The sequence below is a fragment of the Pelmatolapia mariae genome, linkage group LG23 (assembly GCF_036321145.2).
Source record: "Pelmatolapia mariae isolate MD_Pm_ZW linkage group LG23, Pm_UMD_F_2, whole genome shotgun sequence".
In the NCBI taxonomy this organism is placed as follows: Eukaryota; Metazoa; Chordata; class Actinopteri; order Cichliformes; family Cichlidae; genus Pelmatolapia; species Pelmatolapia mariae.
In genome coordinates, this window is record NC_086246.1 from 48,331,884 (window position 1) to 48,354,799 (window position 22,916).

At 39.2% G+C, this 22,916-nt stretch overlaps 1 protein-coding gene across 1 annotated transcript; it reads left to right on the forward strand.

The window, feature by feature from the left end:
* The first annotated feature begins 6,125 nt into the window (after nt 1–6,125).
* Nucleotides 6,126–22,591, forward strand: LOC134621287 (sushi, von Willebrand factor type A, EGF and pentraxin domain-containing protein 1-like). The gene is made up of 33 exons (XM_063467713.1): nt 6,126–6,522; nt 6,677–6,781; nt 6,877–7,068; nt 7,184–7,369; nt 7,491–7,679; nt 7,763–7,948; nt 8,309–8,515; nt 8,653–8,832; nt 8,996–9,181; nt 9,294–9,473; nt 9,642–9,827; nt 9,940–10,119; nt 10,221–10,342; nt 15,797–15,866; nt 15,948–16,337; nt 16,421–16,528; nt 16,939–17,124; nt 17,210–17,401; nt 17,930–18,115; nt 18,223–18,408; nt 18,526–18,711; nt 18,824–19,009; nt 19,153–19,338; nt 19,466–19,651; nt 19,764–19,949; nt 20,093–20,278; nt 20,429–20,614; nt 20,742–20,927; nt 21,099–21,284; nt 21,433–21,621; nt 21,698–21,886; nt 22,126–22,242; nt 22,338–22,591. Exons 1-33 carry the CDS (start codon nt 6,126–6,128, stop codon nt 22,400–22,402), a joined length of 6,048 nt encoding a protein of 2,015 aa, XP_063323783.1. The 3' UTR covers nt 22,403–22,591.
* Nucleotides 22,592–22,916: the final 325 nt, after the last annotated feature.

The following is a 22,916-nucleotide window of genomic DNA, read 5'->3' on the forward strand; positions in this document are numbered from 1 at the left end:
TCCTCCAAAAGGGAGTTTTAAATTGAACATATTGTTCTACAACTTAATGAAAATGCTGGGAAGGTGGCATTATCCATGTTTTTGTAAATATTATATAACATCGTGTGAACTGTCATTTCATTGCATAACTCCGAATAAGTATCTATGTACTTTAGTTTTTTTTAAAGAATTTTGTGAATAGAATGTTTATTCTGATTCTTGTGTGTATAACGTTGTGTTTTGCTAAGTTACCATTACACTTTAAAACTGATATGTTATATTTTCAGTCTTAGATGGTTGGAAATGTTGTGGTATACATGCAAAACTAAGACGAATTGATTGAAAAAAAAAATCATCCAGAGAACATTTTGTTACATATTTTATTTTTTTAATTCCTTGTTCAGACAGCAGATTGCTAATTAAAGATGAATTGGACACTGATCCTTATCTTTGGTGGGTTTTAATGTCAACACTAGCAAAATGTGTGGCTGCTGGGGAAAGATTAGGACAATAATAAGTTGGAACTCTGTCACATCTTCCACTTAATTATTACATTAACAGCTGTTCTGAATGTTTCCAGGTAGTTGCTTGGCTGAGACAACTCAGTTCTAAACATATTATTACTCTATCAAAACAATGAACTGAACCCAGGCCAGACAGTGGTGCCAGATCCACAGTCATGGCGGTGATCCAAAACTAAAAGAAGAATTACTACCTCGTCTCCATCCTACCACAGAGATATTGTTTCTTGTATTTCTTGACTGTATTCGTCAGAAACCCCACGAATAAAAGTTGAACTTAGACTGGAAATAACACATTGGCAGGTTATCTTGTGTGGCAGGTAGGATGTAGGACCCAAATACAGGACTCACAGACACGAAAGGATGAACTCAAAAAGGCAGCTTTATTGCACTGTAGCAAAAACATACTAGAAACAAAATCCAAAAGCAGAAAACTAGAAACTAAGGACAAGGAACATAAACACTAGGAAACTAGAAACTGGGACGCTAAAAATTAGATGCGAGGAAACACAAAGCACATGGAAGTGGTACACAAGAACAAGAAAGGGTCATGGAAAACGCAGGGCTTAAATATACAAAGGAGTAATGAGAGAATGGGAAACAGGAGGGAACCACAGCTGGGACTAATAAGACACAACAAGACAAGGGGAAGCAAAACTAGATACACTGACATAGGACACAGACTTTCAAAGTAAAACAGGAAACACGAGAAAATCACAAAGACGCAGACTAGACCCTGAGACCAAAATCCTAGGACTAAAAATATAACACAAGCAGAACCAAAACCCATGAATAACAATAATCAAAGAATTGAACTAAAGCACACGCAAAACACTGGGTCACAGACCCGGTACCGTGACACACATGGACCAACCGGTGTCGGGGTCATTACTCAAAAAACAGTAATGTATTATATATTATTTGTTCTTTCTATTTGTTCTTTTCTCTTCTGAAAAGTAATTCAGTGCATTACTTAACTACATAATTCATGTGGACTTGATCTGGCTATTGCTTAAAGCATCCTAAAGTCATGCACTCTTCTATGATTTTTACTTTAGAAAGATAAATAGTCTGATATAAGCCATTTGGTCTGTGCGCAAATGTTGCGATTCAGCCAAAGCAGCTCTTTTTGTTACCAATTCTGTTCTAGGTGGCTACTAGGTGGAGCCTAGTAGCCGAAGGTTTCTTCCAAGGTGGCCTCAGGATCTCATCTCTGCTTCTTGTGGGTGATGTAGTCCTGCTTTCTTCATGAGGTGGTGGTCTTCACCTCACACTGGAGCAGTTCTCTGGCCAAGTGCGAGAATGAGATTGAACTCTTCCAAGTCTGAGCCATATGGTCCTGAAAAAGCCTGAAAACAGCTGAGTTTCCACTTTGGGTTAATGTTGAGTTGCTGCCCATAGTGGAAGACTTTAAATATCACAGAGGTCTTGTTCACAGGTTAGAGGAGAGGGAAGAGGGAGATTGACAGATGGATTGGGATCATGGCTACAGTGTTGTGGACACTGCACTGCATGGTGAAGAGAGATCTGTCCATAAAAGTAAAGCTATCAGTCTACTAGTCGATCTATGTCCCCACCCTAAACTATGGTTATGAGCTCTGCAGTCCTGATTTTTTTCTTGCTATTTTCCGAGCTGCCATCACGTGTGACAACACTGGGCTCCTGTTTGTGCAGGTAGTAAATTAAAATTTTAGATATAGTTAGATATAGCAGTAAATACTAACAAAAATCAAGGCTGCTACATTGATTCTACTTCTATAAAATCATTACAATTTATTATTACCAATGACCAGAGCAGTAGTACTACTACCACATACTTATATCACATTCAAAATGCACATCAAAAGAGTGGTACATGCAGCAGCACATTGGTACTTTTAGTAAAATACATTACAGATGGTACATCACTTGTTTTTGCCCTCAACTGTGGAATTTTCCACTCTGCTTGTCCTGATAACAGATACCATAACTGCTCAAGTGAAAATTGAGAAACACTGAAAACAACCTGTCTGGGCTTCGACCATTTAATGGTTTGACTTATTGTTTCTTTGCTTTCCAGTGAATCATTCTTCTTCTTATTATTATTATTATTATGAAATTATTATGATGGCAGTAGTAGTGTCAGACTGATATACCATGCTGTATGACTGCATGATAAAAATAAGAGGTTTATTTTGGGGGGATTTTGTCTGATACGTTGCAGCTGTAAAGGCTCTGTTTAATATGTTGTAAATTATGTAATTTCCTATAGCATCTCTTTATCAGTATATGTTATATACAATATTTCTGTACAGTCCTTTCAAAAATAAATGTGAATAAATACAATATAAATATCATGATTATCAGTACTTTGTGTGCATGTGTCTGTGTGTTTATGTGTCTTCAGAGTGCTATTGGTGGTTGAGTGACACCCTTCCTGGAAGGAAGCTGTGGAAGAAATGATATTACAATGATGATCATTGGCGAAGTCCCTGGTGGGGAGATAATACTGTTTTGCCATTTGGTGGAAACACCATCACACCATACACCAAACCCTAACCCCATATTCATAACCCTAGCGATAGCCCCATGACCCTAACCCTAATGATGATCACATCCTAACCCCCAACCCTAACATTGAACCTTTGTTGGATGTTTTCCTGAGCGGACAATAGCAGGGTTTTTTTTTTCCATGTTGCAAAACTATGACATCATAAAAATATGATTAGTAACCTGTGGTGTTAAACCTGGACTAACATTAATCATGGTGATCCAGGAACAACACCAACATGAGGATATCAGATGCATCATCATCAGAATGTACCTGATGAGGTTCCAACTGGGTACCTGCAGGGCCAGATAACATACCCTTTCAGGACTGTGTGGAGATACATTGCAAGGAAGAGAGACATAACCAAGTGGAACAATGAATAAATGCAGTAACAAGAAAGAATCTGACTGCTACACCTTTTCCTTTCCTGAAGCTCTTTCCTGACTGTCGAGTTATTTTAGCATTTATTACTTTTTGGTTGTAAATTACAATCTTGTGCAAACATTAGTCCTTTAGTGTTATTGCATACTATATGGAAACCATGTGAAAATACAACTGTCAGCGTCATTCTAGTTTCCAAGGATTGTTGTTATATTTCTGAGTTGTACAAACCAGTAACTGCACAAATATTACTAACTTTTATTCTTAGTTTGTCTTTTTATGTGCCACAAAAAATGATATGATGTGTTTTGTAAACTGAAACACATTAAAAAATAACAACTCTTGATGTTCTCCCACCCCCCCAGTCCATCGTATGGTACTGTAAATTTATATCCATTTCACAAAGTTTTATATTTTAGATTCTTCAAAATAGCCACCCTTTGATTTGATTACTGCTTTGCACACTCTTGGCATTCTCTCGATGAGCTTCATGAGGTCGTCACCTGAAATGGTTTTCCAGCAGTCTTGAAGGAGTTCCCAGAGATGCTGAGCACTTGTTGGCCCTTTTGCCTTCCTTCTGCGCTCCATCTCATCCCAAACCTTCTTGATTGGGTCCAGGTCAGGTGACTGAGGAGGCCAGGCCATCTGGCGCAGCACTCCATCACTCTCCTTCTTGGTCAAATAGCCCTTACACAGCCAGGAGGTGTGTTTGGGGTCATTGTCCTGTTAAAAAATAAATGATGGTCTAACTAAACGCAAACTGGATGGGATTGCATGTTGCTGCAGGATGCTGTGGGAGCCACGCTGGCTCTTTTTGCCTTTAATTTTGAATTAATCCCCAACATTGTCACCACCATACCACCCCTACAACATCACTCCTCCATGCTTCACGGTGGGAACCATGCATGTAGAGACCATCCGTTCACCTTTTCTGTGTCACACTGTTTGCGACTGCACTTGGGGACATATTCAAATGACTGACTGACTGACCTCCAGTTCTTAAAATAATGATGGACTGTCATTTCTCTTCACTTAGCTGATTGGTTCTTGTCATAATATGAATTCCAACTTTTCAAATAGAGCTGTCAGCTGTGTACCAACCTGACTTCTGCACAAGACAACTGATGGTCCAAACCCCATTAAGAAGGCGAGAAATTCCACAAATGAACCCTGACAGGGCACACCTGTGAAGTGAAAACCATTTCAGGTCACTACATCATGAAGCTCATTGAGAAAAGGCCAAGGGTTTGAAGCGCTGTCAACAAAGACTTTCAGGAATCTAAAATATAAGACATATTTGGAGTTATTTATAGATTTTTTCTTTGCTGCATAATTCTATATATCTTGCTTCATATTGATTTCAGTATGTATCTGCAATGTAGAAAGTAGTGAAAATAAAGAAAAACTATTAAAATGAGATGGTGTGTCCAAACATTTGACTGGTAGTGTGTATGTATATATATTTTTATAAACCTGAACCAAAGAACCGACCTCTTTCTCAAATTAATATATTTTCTTTTTATTTTCATCTTCGGCAATTCCATGCAAACCTTTCCCCATCCAGATCAAGGCTCTAACCACTGTTTTTATCTGTTTGGGTCTAAAGGTCTAATCTTTTCCTGCTTTTTGGCTTTCTGTTGGTGGGCACACCCCAACTCATCTATCAAGCCAGCAGACCTTGGAGCTATTCTCTTCCTCTACGTTAATGTACGCCAACAGGAAACTGCCAATTTTAAAAAACTAATATTTCAGATGTCGAAGTTTAAAAAAATAGTTTTGACTGTTTTTCATAGTTACACAGTGTCTAGCTTACAAACACAACAATTTCAGTGGGAGTAGCATGAAGTGCAGTCACCCCATTTGTCACCCCATCAGGAGCAGATCCCTATTAGCTGCATTGTTGCAGAGTCAAGTAAGCCCCATCATACCCTAAAACTCAACCTGGGAGTTCAGTACTGATAACGACCAGCCAATGCTTTTGTGCAGGAAATGTTTTTAAAGCCTTTTGTGAAATGGAGCAGTATTGGGGGGGATTCCATGGAAACCTTCCAGGTTTCCTGAATGACACTAGAGAAGCGTATAAAACCTGGAAATCCAGTGCATAACGCAGAGAATCATCCCTACACATACTAAGGCTGAAAGCTAGAGAATCAAGTGCCTTCTGGAGGTTATCAGGCATATCATTTAAAATGGTGAGTGGAAGGGATATCAATTTAAATGTTATTCATTTTAATGTAAATTAATTTGGTTATAATTTAATGCACCTTTAAATTATTTTTTAAAGGATTCCTTCTTTGGACTAACCCATGGATATAAGAGCTCTGCCTCATGGATCAACTTCACCGTTATTTGCTCAAGTATGTAAATTTATAGCCAGAAGAGCCTTGAGTGTCTCACTAAAAAGTTTTAGAACCAGATAGACTAGACTAGCCCTGTGTTCACTGTACATGTATGACGAAATTGTGGGTGCCCCACACCAAGTGTGCAGAAATAAAATATAAATAGTAAGACAGCAAAAATAAACAACAAATAAGAGAAATTTATACAGGATGAAGAATATATACAGGAGTGATTTATACAAAACAAGACAAAGGCACCCAATACTAAAAACACTCATTAGAGAACAAATTAGTAAAAATATATTTTTTTAAAATCTCTCCTTTTCTCCCCATTTACATCTACTATATGTCACTGTCTCTATTTAAGTGCTGTGCATGTGGACTAGTGTAGAGTCCTGGTCTTACTTCTACTCGGTCAACCCAATGACATGGGATGATGCACGAAGCTGGTGCCAGGAGCACTACACAGACATGGTGGCCATCCAGAACCAGGAGGAGCTTGAGCATCTTAATAGCTGGCTGCCCAAGAAAAACGGCTACTACTGGATTGGGATTCGTAGGGTTAATAATGTCTGGACCTGGGTAGGAACCAACAAGCCTCTGACTAAAGAAGCAACCAACTGGGCAAAAGGAGAACCGAACAATAACGAGGGTGACAAAAATACAGGCATGCATGAGGATTGTGTGGAGATGTACATTAAAAGGGATAAAGAACCAGGCAAGTGGAATGACGAGAGATGTGTTAAAAGAAAGACTGCTCTGTGCTACACAGGTGAGCAAAAGTCATTCTTGAAAAACAAATTTTTGCTGCTGTGTTGCTGTTCTTTAATAGGTAATCTACTGATCTAAAAGTTTAAAATGATTTATCTGACATATTGTTTTAGTATATTTAACAACCTTTATAGAAGTACCTTTGCTTTTTCCAGCGGCTTGTAAGATTGACTCCTGTTTCCATGGAGAGTGTGTTGAAACCATCAACAGCCACAAATGTGATTGCTTTGAAGGTTTTTTTGGAAACAAGTGTGACCAAGGTGAGAAACAATCTGATAGCGTAGTTTAAATACATATTTTAAGTCATGTAAAGGATTTAATATCCAACTGTGTGTTGTTGTTTTTTTGTTATTAGTTGTGCAGTGTAACAAAGGTGAAGTGATTGTTCCAGATAAAGGACATGTAAATTGCTCTCACAAGCATGGCAGCTTCACCTATGACTCCTTGTGTCAGTATTCCTGTGAGGAAGGATACAAGCTGAGTGTGCCAGGACCTTTGAGTTGTACTTCCTTAGGAAAATGGTCAGAAAAACCCCCTACATGTGAAAGTGAGTTTAAGTACTAATAGATTCTAATATAACTACTACTTTTTGTTAATTTTATTAGTTTCTACACAGTGATGGAGTCATGGGCTGATGCGTTTTTTTCTCCTGTTGTCTACAGTGATTCAGTGTGAGAAGATGTCAGAGCCTACACATGGATCCATGAAATGCTCCGATCCTCTGGGCTCATTCAGCTATCAGTCCACCTGTACTTTTACCTGTGATGAAGGTTATGTACTGTCTGGATCTCCATCTCTGAAATGTGAATCATCAGGAAATTGGAATGCATCCCAGCCATACTGTGTTGGTACGGCCACATGTTTTTACCTTTCATCATTGTGTAGTTTTTGTTATTTGGGGGATGATTTGCATGATGATTATAATAAAAGCTTTAATTTAACTCCTTCTGTTGCCTCTCTCTTTTGTAGCTGTCCAGTGCCCTGCTCTGCAAAACTTGACAAATGGCTTTGTCAGCTGTGGAGAAGATGCTGATATGAGGTTCAGCTACAAAAACACCTGCAGCTTCAGTTGTGACCAAGGTTACCATTTAGTGGGAGCCAGTAGAGTGACCTGCACATCAGGAGGTACATGGAATCAGCAGATTCCTCACTGTGAAGGTAAGAGAACACTAAAGGTATAACCCACCCATCTTCTATATAATGAGGACACATTCAATAAAATACACATTTTTGTGTGTTAGCCATCCTTTGCCAGAATCCAGAGAGAGAAGCTCCCCTCATCATGCAGTGCAGTGAATCTGTGACCGAACTGCGACCAAACTCCACCTGCAGCTTCAGCTGTGAAGAAGGTTTTGAACTGCAGGGAGCAAACACCATCAAGTGTTCTGAGGACGGACAGTGGAATAAAATCATACCTACATGCAAAGGTCTGAAAGCCTAATTATATCAATATTTACTACTACTACTAATAATGTATACTTTATTGATCCCTGTGGGGAAATTACTTGTTTTTCTTCCGATCATGGGGTGACCACTCTACCTACTGAGCTATCCCTGCCAAAGGAGGTAGCCCGGAGCTTCGTCTTTCGCTCGGCCTTCCCCGCTATAGCAGACGGACTGTCAGAGACTCGAACTTGGGTCGTTAAACTCTGGAGTCTGAATGCTGGCCTCTTAACGCCGTACACCACACAGCTGGCCAGACAGTGTTTACCCATTGTAGCACTTTTATTTTAAGTCTGTTTAACTATGATATATTTTATTGATCTACTTCTGTTTCTCTTTTGTAGCAAAAGGATGTCCTGCTCCAGAGGTCCCAACAAATGGTCAGATAAGCTGCAGCCCTTCTCTGTCTTCATTTCTTAGTCATGAGACACCCCATCCACTTGGCATGCTTTGTAATTTTACATGTGATGAAGGACATGAGCTGCAAGGTGCACACAGCATGGAGTGTACACATCCAGGCCAATGGACCTCCAAATCACCAACCTGCACAGGTATATGTGAACCCATTTTACTTGGATTACTTGTAGTTCACAACTTCATTTTTATGTTTAGACGCTTACGAGTAGTGATTTAATGACATGAAAGTGAGACCTTTTTTTTCACTATACCTTCCTGTCCTTTACAACAGCTGTTCGATGCCCGTTGCTTGAGGCTCCTGAAAACGGTCACATCAGTTGCTCCAGCACTGAGTCAGTTTACAACTCTCAGTGCTCCTTCACCTGTGACCAAGACTACTCATTAGAAGGACCTGAGCTGCTGACATGTGATCATCATGGCAACTGGACTGGAGAGAAACCCACCTGTCAAGGTAAAAATAAATAAATAAACGGAATAAAACAAACAACAAATTTGAGATATAAAAGATTCACATTATTCGCGATAATAATGTTTGTATAGCTTCCTCTCTATAACCCACCCATCTTCTATATAATGAAGACACATTCAATAAAATACACATTTTTCTGTGTCAGCCATCCTTTGCCAGAATCCAGAGAGAGAAGCTCCCCTCATCATGCAGTGCAGTGAATCTGTGACTGAACTGCGACCAAACTCCACCTGCAGCTTCAGCTGTGAAGAAGGTTTTGAACTGCAGGGAGCAAACACCATCAAGTGTTCTGAGGACGGACAGTGGAATAAAATCATACCTACATGCAAAGGTCTGAAAGCCTAATTATATCAATATTTATTTATTGCAAACACTATTTACTTGTCATGGGACTTTTAAGTAATTTTTTAAAATATGTGAGATCTTCCTGTCCTTTACAACAGCTGTTACATGTTTGTTGCTTGAGGCTCCTGAAAACGGTCACATCAGTTGCTCCAGCACTGAATCAGTTTACAACTCTCAGTGCTCCTTCACCTGTGACCAAGACTACTCATTAGAAGGACCTGAGCTGCTGACATGTGATCATCATGGCAACTGGACTGGAGAGAAACCCACCTGTCAAGGTAAAAAAAAAAAAAAAACCCACCTAAATAGAACAAACAACAAATTTGAGATATAAAAGGTTCACATTATTCACGTTTAATAATGTTTGTATAGCTTCCTCTCTATAACCCACCCATCTTCTATATAATGAGGACACATTCAATAAAATACACATTTTTGTGTGTTAGCCATCCTTTGCCAGAATCCAGAGAGAGAAGCGCCCCTCATCATGCAGTGCAGTGAATCTGTGACTGAACTGCGACCAAACTCCACCTGCAGCTTCAGCTGTGAAGAAGGTTTTGAACTGCAGGGTGCAAACACCATCAAGTGTTCTGAGGACGGACAGTGGAATAAAATCATACCTACATGCAAAGGTCTGAAAGCCTAATTAAATCAATATTTATTTATTGCAAACACTATTTACTTGTCATGGGACTTTTAAGTAATTTTTTAAAATATGTGAGATCTTCCTGTCCTTTACAACAGCTGTTACATGTTTGTTGCTTGAGGCTCCTGAAAACGGTCACATCAGTTGCTCCAGTACTGAATCAGTTTACAACTCTCAGTGCTCCTTCACCTGTGACCAAGACTACTCATTAGAAGGACATGAGCTGCTGACATGTGATCATCATGGCAACTGGACTGGAGAGAAACCCACCTGTCAAGGTAAAGAAGAAACAACAGATAAAATTGAAAAACAAAAATTCACACTTTTACTAATCTGACTTCAAAGTTCACACTATTCACATTTCACTGTGTTTCCACAGATCCTGCTCCAGTTGCAGCTGTTACTGCTGGTGTTGCCACAGGAGGGATTGCCTTCCTATCTGGTGTGCCTATGGCTATGTGGATCTTTAAAAAACTGAAGAAATCAAACAAGCTTGAACAGGTTAGAGAAGAATTTACCTCGTTTAAATCATGTATGTGTCTTTTGAGGTTTTCTGATCTTTCCTCTTTTCTCTTTTATTACAGCAACTCTGACATAGAGGCTCCTCCACAGACTTTCCAAGAACAGCATTGACAGCCTAATATAGCAAAAACTTGCTATAATAGAAAACTACAGATGGTTTTACGCATTATGTGTAAATTGTCATTGTAGTGCATAGCAGCAAATAATTTGATATAGAATTCATGTAATATTTATTTTCTTAAAAAAGCATTATTTTTTAACTTTACTAAGTATAAGGTGATGTGTGTGTGTGTGTGTGTGTGTGTGTGTGTGTGTGTGTGTGTACGGGTTCGTACTATCCTGGTGGGGACCAAAATCTGACTTTTACTATCCTGGTGGGGACTTTCTGCACCGTGGGGACCAAAATCCAGGTCCCCTCGGGGTTGAAAGCAATTTTCACACTCAAAATGCGGTTTTACTGTCAGGGTTACAATTAGGTTATGGTTAGGTTTAGGGTAAGGGTTAGGGTTAGGCATTCATTTTTAATGGTTAGGGTTAGGGTAAGGGGCTAGGGAAAGCATTATGTCAATGGGATGTCCCCACGAGGATAGCAAACCAGACATGTGTGTGTGTGTGTGTGTGTGTGTGTGTGTGTGTGTGTGTGTGTGTGTGTGTGTGTGTGTGTTCGTTCTATTTTTTGACTTTGTTACTGTAACACTTCAAATTTGATGTTTTTTATCTGCTGTTTTCTATTTTTGGAAATGTTCTGATATTCATTCGAAAAAATAAACGGAGGACTAATAAAAAAGTTCAGCCAGTTGTATCAGTGTCACCACACTGGTACTGGAATGCTTAGCCAAGCAGGATGTGTAGTAGCGGGGTGTGTAAATTGACTCATAAACCAACCTATTTTCCCAGTTTCAGCCATGACCTTCTACCACCTTCTGTTTTTTTTTTTCAGTGGTTGAGGAAGGATGTGTTTTGAAAAATTCCCAGATCTCTTGCCAAAACATCAACCTTTCCATCATAAAGTTCATGACAAAGCAGAATAAACATATAAAAGTGAGCGGTAGTCAAAGAAGGAACAATTATATTCCTAGGTATTCTTTTTTTCTCTCCCAGTGTTCATTGTTTAAAAAAAATTCAGTCTCTTTTACTTTAGTTGGACAGGAACTCACATCTTGCATCTTTCATAAGTCTAAAGTTGTCTCGAAGGACACTGCCATTAAAAAGAGTTTCCATTACATCAATATGTCAGGATATGGAGAAGATGTGTTTTTGAAAACAGACAAGAAAACACTCATTCTAGCAACAAATGAAAGGCTTAAAAATTCATATTTAAACACTAAAAAGTGTTTCAAAGGCTGTAGTCCAACCTCTATGAGTAAGCACCTTGTGGCATTGTGTACCTTTTCTTCATTAAAATCTGCCCCTGAAACCACCTTTACTAGAAATAGGTGGAGTTTCCCTAAAGGTTTGTTAAAGTCATTAAAATATTCAGTAAATCATTCGTTACATGCATTCAGCCTGAACAGCAAACATCCAGTTATTGTATGATAATGTTGCTCTGAATGGCAAATGAGAACATATAAAAGCCTGACACTGGTCCTTAGTTTCGTCTAACAAACTTTACATTTTTCTGCTGTAACGCTTTTTGTTTTATGTTTGAGTTGATCCGAAAAAACAGAGATTTAACTTATGTAGAAGTTTGTGTCAAACAGTTCAAAGGACAATATTATAATATTAATTCTGGGTAAGTCACAATTTTCTTATTCAGCAACTCTCCGTGGTGATATTCATTAGTACTTATGAAAATATACTCTTTTTTCCCCTTGTACAGACAGTAAATTGCTCTTTGAAGATGAAGTGGACATTAATCCTCATCTTTGGTAAGTTTTAATTCCAGTTCTAGTGAAATGTGTGGCTGCTTGGCAAACACCAGCTGACACGTGTCAGAAAACTTTATTAATTATCACATTAAAAGCTGTTCTGAACATTTTCAGGTAGTTGCTTGGCTGAGACTACTTTGTGCTGGACGTATCACTGCTCAAATGAGACAATGAACTGGACCCAGGCCAGAGAGTGGTGCCAGAAATATTTCACAGACATGGTGGTCATCCAAAACCAAGCGGAGAATGACTATCTGGTCTCCATCCTGCCGCAGAAAACAAGCTCCCCATATTTCTGGATTGGAATCACTAGAAATCATATGAATGAAAGCTGGATTTGGATTGGGAATAACAGCACGTGGATTGGTAACAATTCATGGGCACCAAATGAACCAAATAATGTCCATGCAACAGAGTTTTGTGTAGAGATCTACACTAACACAGGAGAAAATCGAGGGAAGTGGAACGATGAGAAATGTAGCAAATTAAAATATGCAGCGTGTTTTAAAAGTACGTAAACCTGTCATATAGTATTTCCTGTACAGTTTTTACCACATTTTTAATTTTGCTATGTTGATTTTTTTTTCTTTTTGCTATATTATAACTTTATATTTTCATGAAAAAGCATGTTTGATTTCCTTTAAGGTGTTATGTTGATTTCAGAATAGTTTTTACATGTTCATAATATTTGTTTTAAATATTATTTTTATTTGTTATTGATGTAAATTGTTGTATTTTTGTTTATATATTATTTTAATGTGCTATGCACCATTACAGTAATGTCAGATATTATTTGTTTGCATTGTTTAACTTTTCTAACATCTTCAGGATAACATCTTGTCTTAAAACTCATTTTTTTAATATCTTTTTTTAATAAGAAAAGCTGTGAAGGTTTTATAAAGATAAGTGACCTTATATTGGTGTGCTTTTTCTTAAAAGCCCAGTGTAATGAATCATCCTGTGAAAGAGGAAGATGCCAGGAGGCCATCAACAGTACAACCTGCCTCTGTGAACGTGGTTTTAAGGGAGACAGGTGCCAAACAGGTGAGCAATTTAGTGTTATTTATTATAATACGTAAAGAGTTGCCATTTACAGTTATTAGTAATGTGTGAAACAATGTGCAGGCATACTTGCACGGAGGAAACAAGTAATCCTAACCGAGTTGTATATTCCGACACACACGCTTTTAGATATGCGCAATTTTTATGCTCTACATATATCAGTGACTCATGTTCTTCAAAAACTGAAATTATTATTATTAAGTCTACATCAGTATGACCACAAAAACACAATATAAATGCTTTAAAATGTGTTATTTTTATATTACAAACCTGTTACAAGACATTACATAATGCCCTGCATACCTGTTTGTGCCCTCAGCTGTGGAATTTCCTCAGCTTGATAACGGATACTAAAGCCGCTCAAGAGAAAATCAAACATTCAACACAACATGTCGATTTAACTGGAACCCAGGTTTTGTCCTGAGTGGTTCCCCAGTTTACGTACAATTAGATATAGAAATACATACTTCAAAAAATATTGACTATTTAGTGTCACTGATTTAGTTTAACTGCTACACTAATTCTGTTTTCAGCAAATCATTATCCACATTCTTATATAACATTAAAATGTGCATGCACCAGCATTTTTGTGCTTTGAAATGTTTTATAAATCATTACAAGATGTTGCGTAACTTGTTTGTGTCCTTAGCTGTGGAATGCCCCCCTCTCTCTGAGCCTTATAACGGATACTATAGCTGCTCAGGAGGAAATCAAACATTCAACACGACCTGTCGATTAAAGTGTGACCCTGGCTTCTTCATAAATGGCTCAGCATTTGTCACTTGTGAAGACACTGGGGACTGGAGCGGCCCAAGACTTACTTGTGCAGGTAATTTCATGAAATCATCTAAAAGTTTAAAGGTTCTTGAAAACCTCTTAAAATACACAGGCCAACCATTTATTGTATTGATTTTGTAGTTTGTTTTCATAAGAGCTGTGCTTCCAGTGAAGCATTTTAAGTTACTGTTACCGCTGATTAGAGCGGTAGTAATACCAAACTCTAATATCACATTAAAAATAAAGTACAGTGCTTTAAAATGTATTATAACATACTGTAAGATGTTGTATAACCTGTTTGTGCCCTCAGCTGTGGAGTGTCCCCCTCTACCTCAAACTTATAATGGATCCCATAACTGCTCTAGAGGAAATGAGACATTCAAGACAACCTGTCATTTTAAGTGTGACCCTGGCTTCCTCGTGATTGGCTCACCAGCTGTCACTTGTGGAGAGACCGGAGTCTGGAGTGGCCCAAGACCTACTTGTACAAGTAATTTCAAAAAAATTATGTAAATGTTTGTAAAATGTTAAACATTAAATATGGCGGCCGGCCATTTCATGTATAGTTTTTATAGTTTCTTTGCCATAAGAACTGTGCTTCCAGTAACTCATGCTAAATCATTTTGATGGAAAGCAGTAGTTTTGACATGTACATGAATGATGTGCTATAATGCATAACTGAATGGTAAAAATTGCTTTCCCCTCTTTTTCAGGCTATAAACAGGCTTTGTTGGCTTTAGCTGGATGTGGAGCCTTCTCTACCTTCTGCTGCATCTGTTTTTGTTGCATAAAACACAGACAAAGTCAGTCATTCTCAACTACTCTCTATAGAAATAAAAGATTCAGTGCAATCTTATTGCAACACCCCTCAAAAGTAATCCATTTCTCTGTTTCTCACAGGAAAGAAACTTTCCCAAGAAAGGTCAGTGTTGAAATTATACGTTTGTCTTAAGCTGCTCCACCCTTTCTCACAGCCTTTGCTAACTTAGTATTCAAAGAATTTGGGGGGAAAATCTAAGAACATTGTTCTGTCTTGCACAGGCTGCCCGAAGAAGGAAGTCCACCCTGTGATACACAACCGTAAACAACGTCCCACATCTTAATTAGAATATATTTGACACCAAGACAGTTCACTCACATTAACTGCAAACCAGCAGTAACCAGGAGATTGCAACATGCACTGGATGCTGATTTAAATATCAATCAGCTAAGGCTTTTGCCTAATATGTTGTAAAAGTTACATTTGATATGTTGCATACTTATAAATTATGTAATTGTGTATATTCAATGGTTTATCATCATGGTATGGTTCAGACATGTGTGCCGCATTCTTGTAAATTGCTTTTAAATGTAAATGTGAATAAAAATAATGTTTTAGTGACTGTGTCTGCATGTCTTTTTGTGAATATATAATTATCTTTGGATGTGTGCATGCATGTGTGGAGAGTGCTGTGAGTGGTTGAGTGAAACCCTTCCTGAAAGGAAGCTGTGGTAGAAATGATATTACAAAATTGGTCATTGGCTCAGTCCCTGGAGGACAGATAATACTGTTTTGCCATTTACTGAAAGGGTGAAAATTAAATGCCAAGAATTAGTAACTAAAGACGGCTCAAAAGGTAAGACACGTAACGGCTGTTCATTCGTACCTATAGAAATTGATACTGTACCCTCATTCTCACATATAGCAGTCATGTGTAGTTCTCAGTTGTTTTTCTTTGTATTTCAGATGTCAGTTGATGTAAGACAAAACTCGCATTGTAACGCACTAATAGCTACGCTGATTGTGTTTGCTGTAGGTAAGCCTGCCTAATACACACACCAAACACTTTTCTTCACCAGTCCACATTTATCTTACTGTCCTTATGTTACATTTTTAGACTTGAGTAGTAGGAGAGGAGGTGCGCAGGCATGGACATACAACTACAGCACTGGTGTAAACCAGAACTGGTACGAGGCTCGCAAGTGGTGCCAGAAGTACTTCACGGATATGGTTGCCATTCAGAACCAAGAGGAGACTAATTTCCTGAATGATCTGCTACCATTTAATCCAAAATATTATTGGATAGGGATTCACAGAGTGGCTGGATTGTGGACCTCGGTAAACACCAGTCAGAGTGTACCTGAAGAGGCTCAAAACTGGGCATCAGCAGAGCCAGATACCATACCCGGTCAGGACTGTGTGGAGATATACATTAAGAGGGCGAGAGACACAGCCAAGTGGAACAATGAGAACTGCAATAAGTTGAAAGGAGCTGTCTGCTACACTGGTAGAATACTTTTCACTTAGTTTGATGGAAAACTTTGGCAGTAAATGTAATACAGCATCTGACACTTTTTGTGTGATTTGCAGCCTCTTGCAAACATGAGTCTTGTAGTGCTCATGCAGACTGTGTGGAAAGCATTGGAAGCCACATCTGCAAGTGCCATCCTGGTTTCCGAGGCCTACACTGTGAAGAGGGTAAGCTAATAAGATCTGTAGAATATTGCAATATGCAATCCAAATATACAATTATTAAATTAAAATAACCAGTCGGGATTAGCCTGATATTTCATTCTGACCACCTCAGACTTATTTAATGAAGTTACTAGACAACTCAGCCACAAGAGTCCCCATAACAATTGATTGATTTTGAATAATATTGACCATCTTTAAGTCTCCGTTTTATATCTGAATGGCATGGTCCAGAACCTCACCGTAGCAGTCCATTTATGGTTAGATTGTTATTAATTTGTCCCTCATTTGTTCCTCAGGAACTTCTGTATTTTAGTTTTAGCCTAGTGACAATTGTTAAAGATATTTTTGCAAACCTAAGCAAAAGACATGAACTAATTTTCTACATAATATATTTTTATTTGTTTTATCTTCAGCGATCACATGCAAACCTTTTCCGCATCCAGATCAAGGCTCTCACCGCTGTTCTAATCCCTATGGGTCTAATCATTTTAACTCTTCCTGCCATTTTCTCTGTGAAGCTGGATTTCGGTTAATAGGCGCGCCTCAACTGATTTGCCAAGCCAATGGGCTCTGGAACCACCCTGTTCCTCTGTGTCAAGGTACGACAACAGGAAACCAGCTGTTTTTAAAAACTGATATTTCAGATGGCAAAGTTACAAAACATATTTTGACTGCTTATCATAGTTGCACAGTGTCCGAATTTGAAATACACCAACTTCAGTGCGAGTAGCATGAACTGCAACCACCCCATCGCACCCTTCAGCTACAACTCAACCTGTGAGTTCAGTTGTGATGAAGGCTATGAACTGATTGGGCAGAACCAGATCATCTGTGACCACACTGGCCAATGGACAGCCACTGTTCCAGTATGTACAGGTAAAGTTGTCATTGCCTTTGAATTTAAATCATTCTGTATGGTGGTTAATTAGTTTACTCATTTTTATTTTTAGTTAAACTGATTATAGCTTTCATTTTGTGTGTCTGTGTGTGTGTTTGAGTGTCACTTACTTTTCACAGAACTTGTATAATACTTGAACCCTTTTTACAGATTTACTTTCGAGATATACTACTGCATAACTGCACTCAGTACACTTTCACATCCTATCTGGACTGTGCAGCAGATTAGCTTTAGGTCATGCCTGTCATCACTCCACTTCACACTCATTTAAGTCTGTGCTGGACAAACAACACTGTGATTTTTTTTTTATGGGTCAGTAAACTGTTTTTTTGTTTTTTCTTTGACCGTAAATGATCTCAGCATGATTTTTCACACCTCCACATCATGATTAAGCTATGTTTGTGAAAGGGCAGTCATAACATACAGTTGTTCAAACTGACATTTTATATAAGAGCACTGATCTGCATTATGTGAACTCTGTGTGACTGATATCTGTCTCTCACCAGTGAGAAAATGCTCCCCAGTTTTCTCTCCTGCTATGGGCCACATGACCTGCGTTGACCCTGTGGAGCCTTTCTCTTATGGCTCATGGTGTAACTTCACCTGCAAGGAGGGTTACTATTTAACTGGGGACAAGGTACTCAGCTGTCTGACCTTGGGACAGTGGAGCAAGCCTACACCTACATGTACAGGTGTGTCGCAAACTACTCTGCTGTACCACAAAGCAGCACACGCTTTCTGGATAGAAATAAAAATTGCATGCTCTGATGTTTAAAGAACAGTGTTTCCTCTTTTCTAGTGGTACAGTGCAACAGTCTTCAGGCTCCACCTCATGCCTATCTGCAATGCCAAGACCCTATAAACAAGCACAGCTACACCTCAATATGCACTGTTCAGTGTGAAGAAGGATTTGATCTAATTGGTACAAATGTGACAAAATGTTCTTCACAGGGTAACTGGAGTCATGCACTTCCTGTTTGCCTGGGTATGACTAAATGCTGATATATATACTATATAATTAAAAAATATATATTTGTTTACTGTTTTGAATGTGAACCACAGGTTAAGAAGCTGCCTCTTCTTATGTCTGTCTTTCTTTAAGCTAAGAGATGTACTCCAATTAGTTCTCCTTCTCATGGCTCCATATCATGTTCTGACCCAAATGGTTCCTTCAGTTTTGGTTCTCAGTGCACAAAAACATGTGATGAGGGCTTTCTGCAGAATGGGACGTCCAGCACTGAGTGCACCTCCATGGGCATGTGGAGTACAGACATTCCACCTTGCTTGGGTAAAGAACATGCTAAAAGCTTGTAATGTCATGGTTCAGTTTACATTACAACAATGTTTCAACTAAATCAACCTAATACCTTGTGTACATCTTTCCTTTTGTTCATCTCCAGCTAAGAAATGCCCCACACTGAACTCTCCTGCTCACGGATCCATAATTTGCTCTGATCTTCATGGAGAGTTCAGTTTTGGTTCTCGTTGCACGACAATGTGTGATGAAGGTTTTATCTTAAATGGGACTGCTGTCACTGAGTGCACGGCTATGAGCAACTGGAGCACAGACATCCCACATTGCTTGGGTAAAAAACATTCTAAATGCATGCATTTTAATCTTAATTAACATAAGAATGTGTAATTTCAAGGTTTACATAGTGTTCATCTACCACTTTAGCCATATAAAACATATTGCTGACCTTCTACCCTGTCTGTTCTCTCCCACCAGCTAAGAAATGCCCCACACTGAACTCTCCTGCTCACGGATCCATAATTTGCTCTGATCCTCAGGGAGAGTTCAGTTTTGGTTCTCGTTGCACGACAACGTGTGATGAAGGATTTGTGCTGAATGGGACAGCTGACACCGAGTGCACGGCTATGAGCAACTGGAGTACTGACATACCTCAATGTCTGGGTAGGAAAAAACCCTCTATCAATAATAAGTGATCAGACAATCAAAGATAAATGCTTAATTTAAAGGTTTAAATGGCATGATGCCTTTTCTTTGTCTTGGTACCTCTGTGTCTTCATTCCTCTTGCAGCTAGACGGTGTCCCACTCTGAACTCACCCTCTCATGGGTCCTTAGTCTGCTCTAATCCCCACAGAGAGTACAGTTTTGGTTCTCGGTGCACATCAACATGTGATGAGGGCTTTCTGCAGAATGGGACGTCCAGCACTGAGTGCACCTCCATGGGCATGTGGAGTACAGACATTCCACCTTGCTTGGGTAAAGAACATGCTAAAAGCTTGTAATGTCATGGTTCAGTTTACATTACAACAATGTTTCAACTAAATCAACCTAATACCTTGTGTACATCTTTCCTTTTGTTCATCTCCAGCTAAGAAATGCCCCACACTGAACTCTCCTGCTCACGGATCCATAATTTGCTCTGATCCTCATGGAGAGTTCAGTTTTGGTTCTCGTTGCACGACAATGTGTGATGAAGGTTTTATCTTAAATGGAACAGGTGACACCGAGTGCACGGCTATGAGCAACTGGAGCACTGACATCCCACATTGCTTGGGTAAAAAACATTCTAAATGCATGCATTTTAATCTTAATTAACATAAGAATGTGTAATTTCAAGGTTTACATAGTGTTCATCTACCACTTTAGCCATATAAAACGTATTGCTGACCTTCTACCCTGTCTGTTCTCTCCCACCAGCTAAGAAATGCCCCACACTGAACTCTCCTGCTCACGGATCCATAATTTGCTCTGATCCTCATGGAGAGTTCAGTTTTGGTTCTCGTTGCACGACAACCTGTGATGAGGGTTTTGTGCTGAATGGGACTGCTGACACTGAGTGCACGGCTATGAGCAACTGGAGCACAGACATCCCACATTGCTTGGGTAAAAAAAAAAACCATTCTAAATCCATGCTTCTTAACTGTTTAATTAATAAAAGAGTACTTGTACTTTCAAGGTTCACTGAGGGTCCAATTACCACTTGATTAAAAAACGTATTGCTGACCTTCTACCCTGTCTGTTCTCTCCCACCAGCTAAGAAATGCCCCACACTGAACTCTCCTGCTCACGGATCCATAATTTGCTCTGATCCTCAGGGAGAGTTCAGTTTTGGTTCTCGTTGCACGACAACGTGTGATGAAGGATTTGTGCTGAATGGGACAGCTGACACCAAGTGCACGGCTATGAGCAACTGGAGTACTGACATACCTCAATGTCTGGGTAGGAAAAAACCCTCTATCAATAATAAGTGATCAGACAATCAAAGATAAATGCTTAATTTAAAGGTTTAAATGGCATGATGCCTTTTCTTTGTCTTGGTACCTCTGTGTCTTCATTCCTCTTGCAGCCAGACGGTGTCCCACTCTGAACTCACCCTCTCATGGGTCCTTAGTCTGCTCTAATCCCCACAGAGAGTACAGTTTTGCTTCTGTGTGCACATCAACATGTGCAGAAGGTTTTGTGCTAAATGGTACAGCTATCACAGAGTGCACACCTCAAGGCAGGTGGAACAGAGCTGTTCCCCATTGCTTAGGTAAAAACACTCTTTGTATCAATATCCAGTGTATCAGAAACAGACTGATAAACTCCTTTTTTCATAATTTAAATTGCACAGCTACACTTTTTTCTTAAAAAAAAAAAAAAAAAAGCTAATAATCTGCTCTGTTCCTCTCTATGTGCTGTGAGTTTCTTTTTTCTTTTATAGCTGAAAGGTGTCCTATTCTCACTCCTCCTTCTCATGGGACTTTAGACTGCTCTCATTCTCATGGTGAGTTCAGTTTTGGCTCTAGGTGCACATCAACCTGTGAGGACGGCTTTCTGCTAACTGGGATTCCTGACACTGAATGCACCTCTGCGGGCACATGGAGCACAGAAATACCAGGCTGTCAGGGTAATAAACCAAAACATGATACGGTTGCCATCCACATAAAGTCCTTCTTAATCTGTGTCCATACATTAAATAGTTTCAAACTCTACACCACCCGGAAAGTCAAAAGTGAAGCTGTACTGAGCCTCTACTGTTTTTATGTTATCCACAGCACGCCAATGCCCCCTGCTGGCCAAATCACCACAGCATGGGAGGATGAACTGTAGCCATCTGAACTCTCCTTTCAGTTATGGCTCACAATGTGACTTTAAATGTAATAAAGGTTTCTGGCTGAAAGGAACATCTTCTATGATGTGCAACACCTCAGGTCACTGGAATCAGGATCCACCCACCTGCCAACGTAAGTGCATAGCAATATTTTAATGAATATGTAATAACATTCAATCTTATGTAATTGTAGTTGCTGTCCTTTTTAGCTGTACAGTGTAAGGCCATCCGTGCCTTCTCCTCAGACCTGTCTATGAATTGCTCTCATCCTCTGGGGAATTTCAGCTTTAGCTCTGAATGCGTTTTCAGCTGTAAAGATGGATTCACTCTCAATGGCACAGCAGTGATACTTTGCTCTGCCACTGGGATCTGGAATGGCAGCCTGCCCAGCTGTACAGGTAAATTATTCTCTTTCTATTCTCTTATTCTCTTTAAAATGTTATTTCCCCCGTAATTTATAAATGACATCATTTTCTAAGATAGGAGTCTTCTCTTGCACACTGTGTGGTGTGATACAGGCAAAACCCAAACTAATATCAACATACACCATAAAATAATGACTTCTGCTGGCCATGAAGTATACACTGAGAACAATTCCCTAAAGCTTCATTAAAATCTTTATGTGATCCCACGCCAGGTATGTCGATAGGGACTGCCATGTTGCTGTACACTGGCGCAGGGACGGGAATTGCTGTTGTGATACTTCTCCTGATAGGACTGACTATGCTGATCATGAAACAATTTAAGAAAACAGGTGAAACTTACTGTAGTGACGCACATTTACACATACAGTGTGGTGTGGTGTGGCAGGGTGAGCACACTTCTAATCCCATCTTTTCATCTTTGTAGGAAATATGATCACTTCTGATGTCCCGACATGGGGTGAAAGAGAGAATCCAGCATTTGAGTTTTGACCTCTTGTTCCTTTTTTGAGATGTGATTTTACTTTTTGCTTGTTATTATTATTATTCTAAGAAGCTTGGCAGTTACTGCATCTACTTGCTCGCGCTTAAGCAATAGCAATTCATATGACAGACTTCATCCACGATACATAAAGTATGTCTACAGCTGTTGCATTAGGTCCTCCCTGAAAATTTCCAAAAGTCAATAAAATTTAAAAAAATCTCAGAAAACTGTTGTTTCATTTGCTTTTTCATTGTTTTATGTTTACTCTTCCCTGACTCATTCAGTCCCATTTTGCTGCTGGCATTCTTTCAGCTATGTCCAGTATCATGTGGTACAATTTGGAATAACCCTGTCCTGTCAGGTCGTCATCAGAAATTCATATTTTACACATTTGGCATTTGAATGCTGTAGGGTCAATTGGGAATGTTCCCAGAAATCTCTAGGCTTGCCGAAATGCCATTAACTGTCAATTTAGCACATTTGGTGACCAGAAAGCTCCCATCATAGGATATGGTGAGGAGG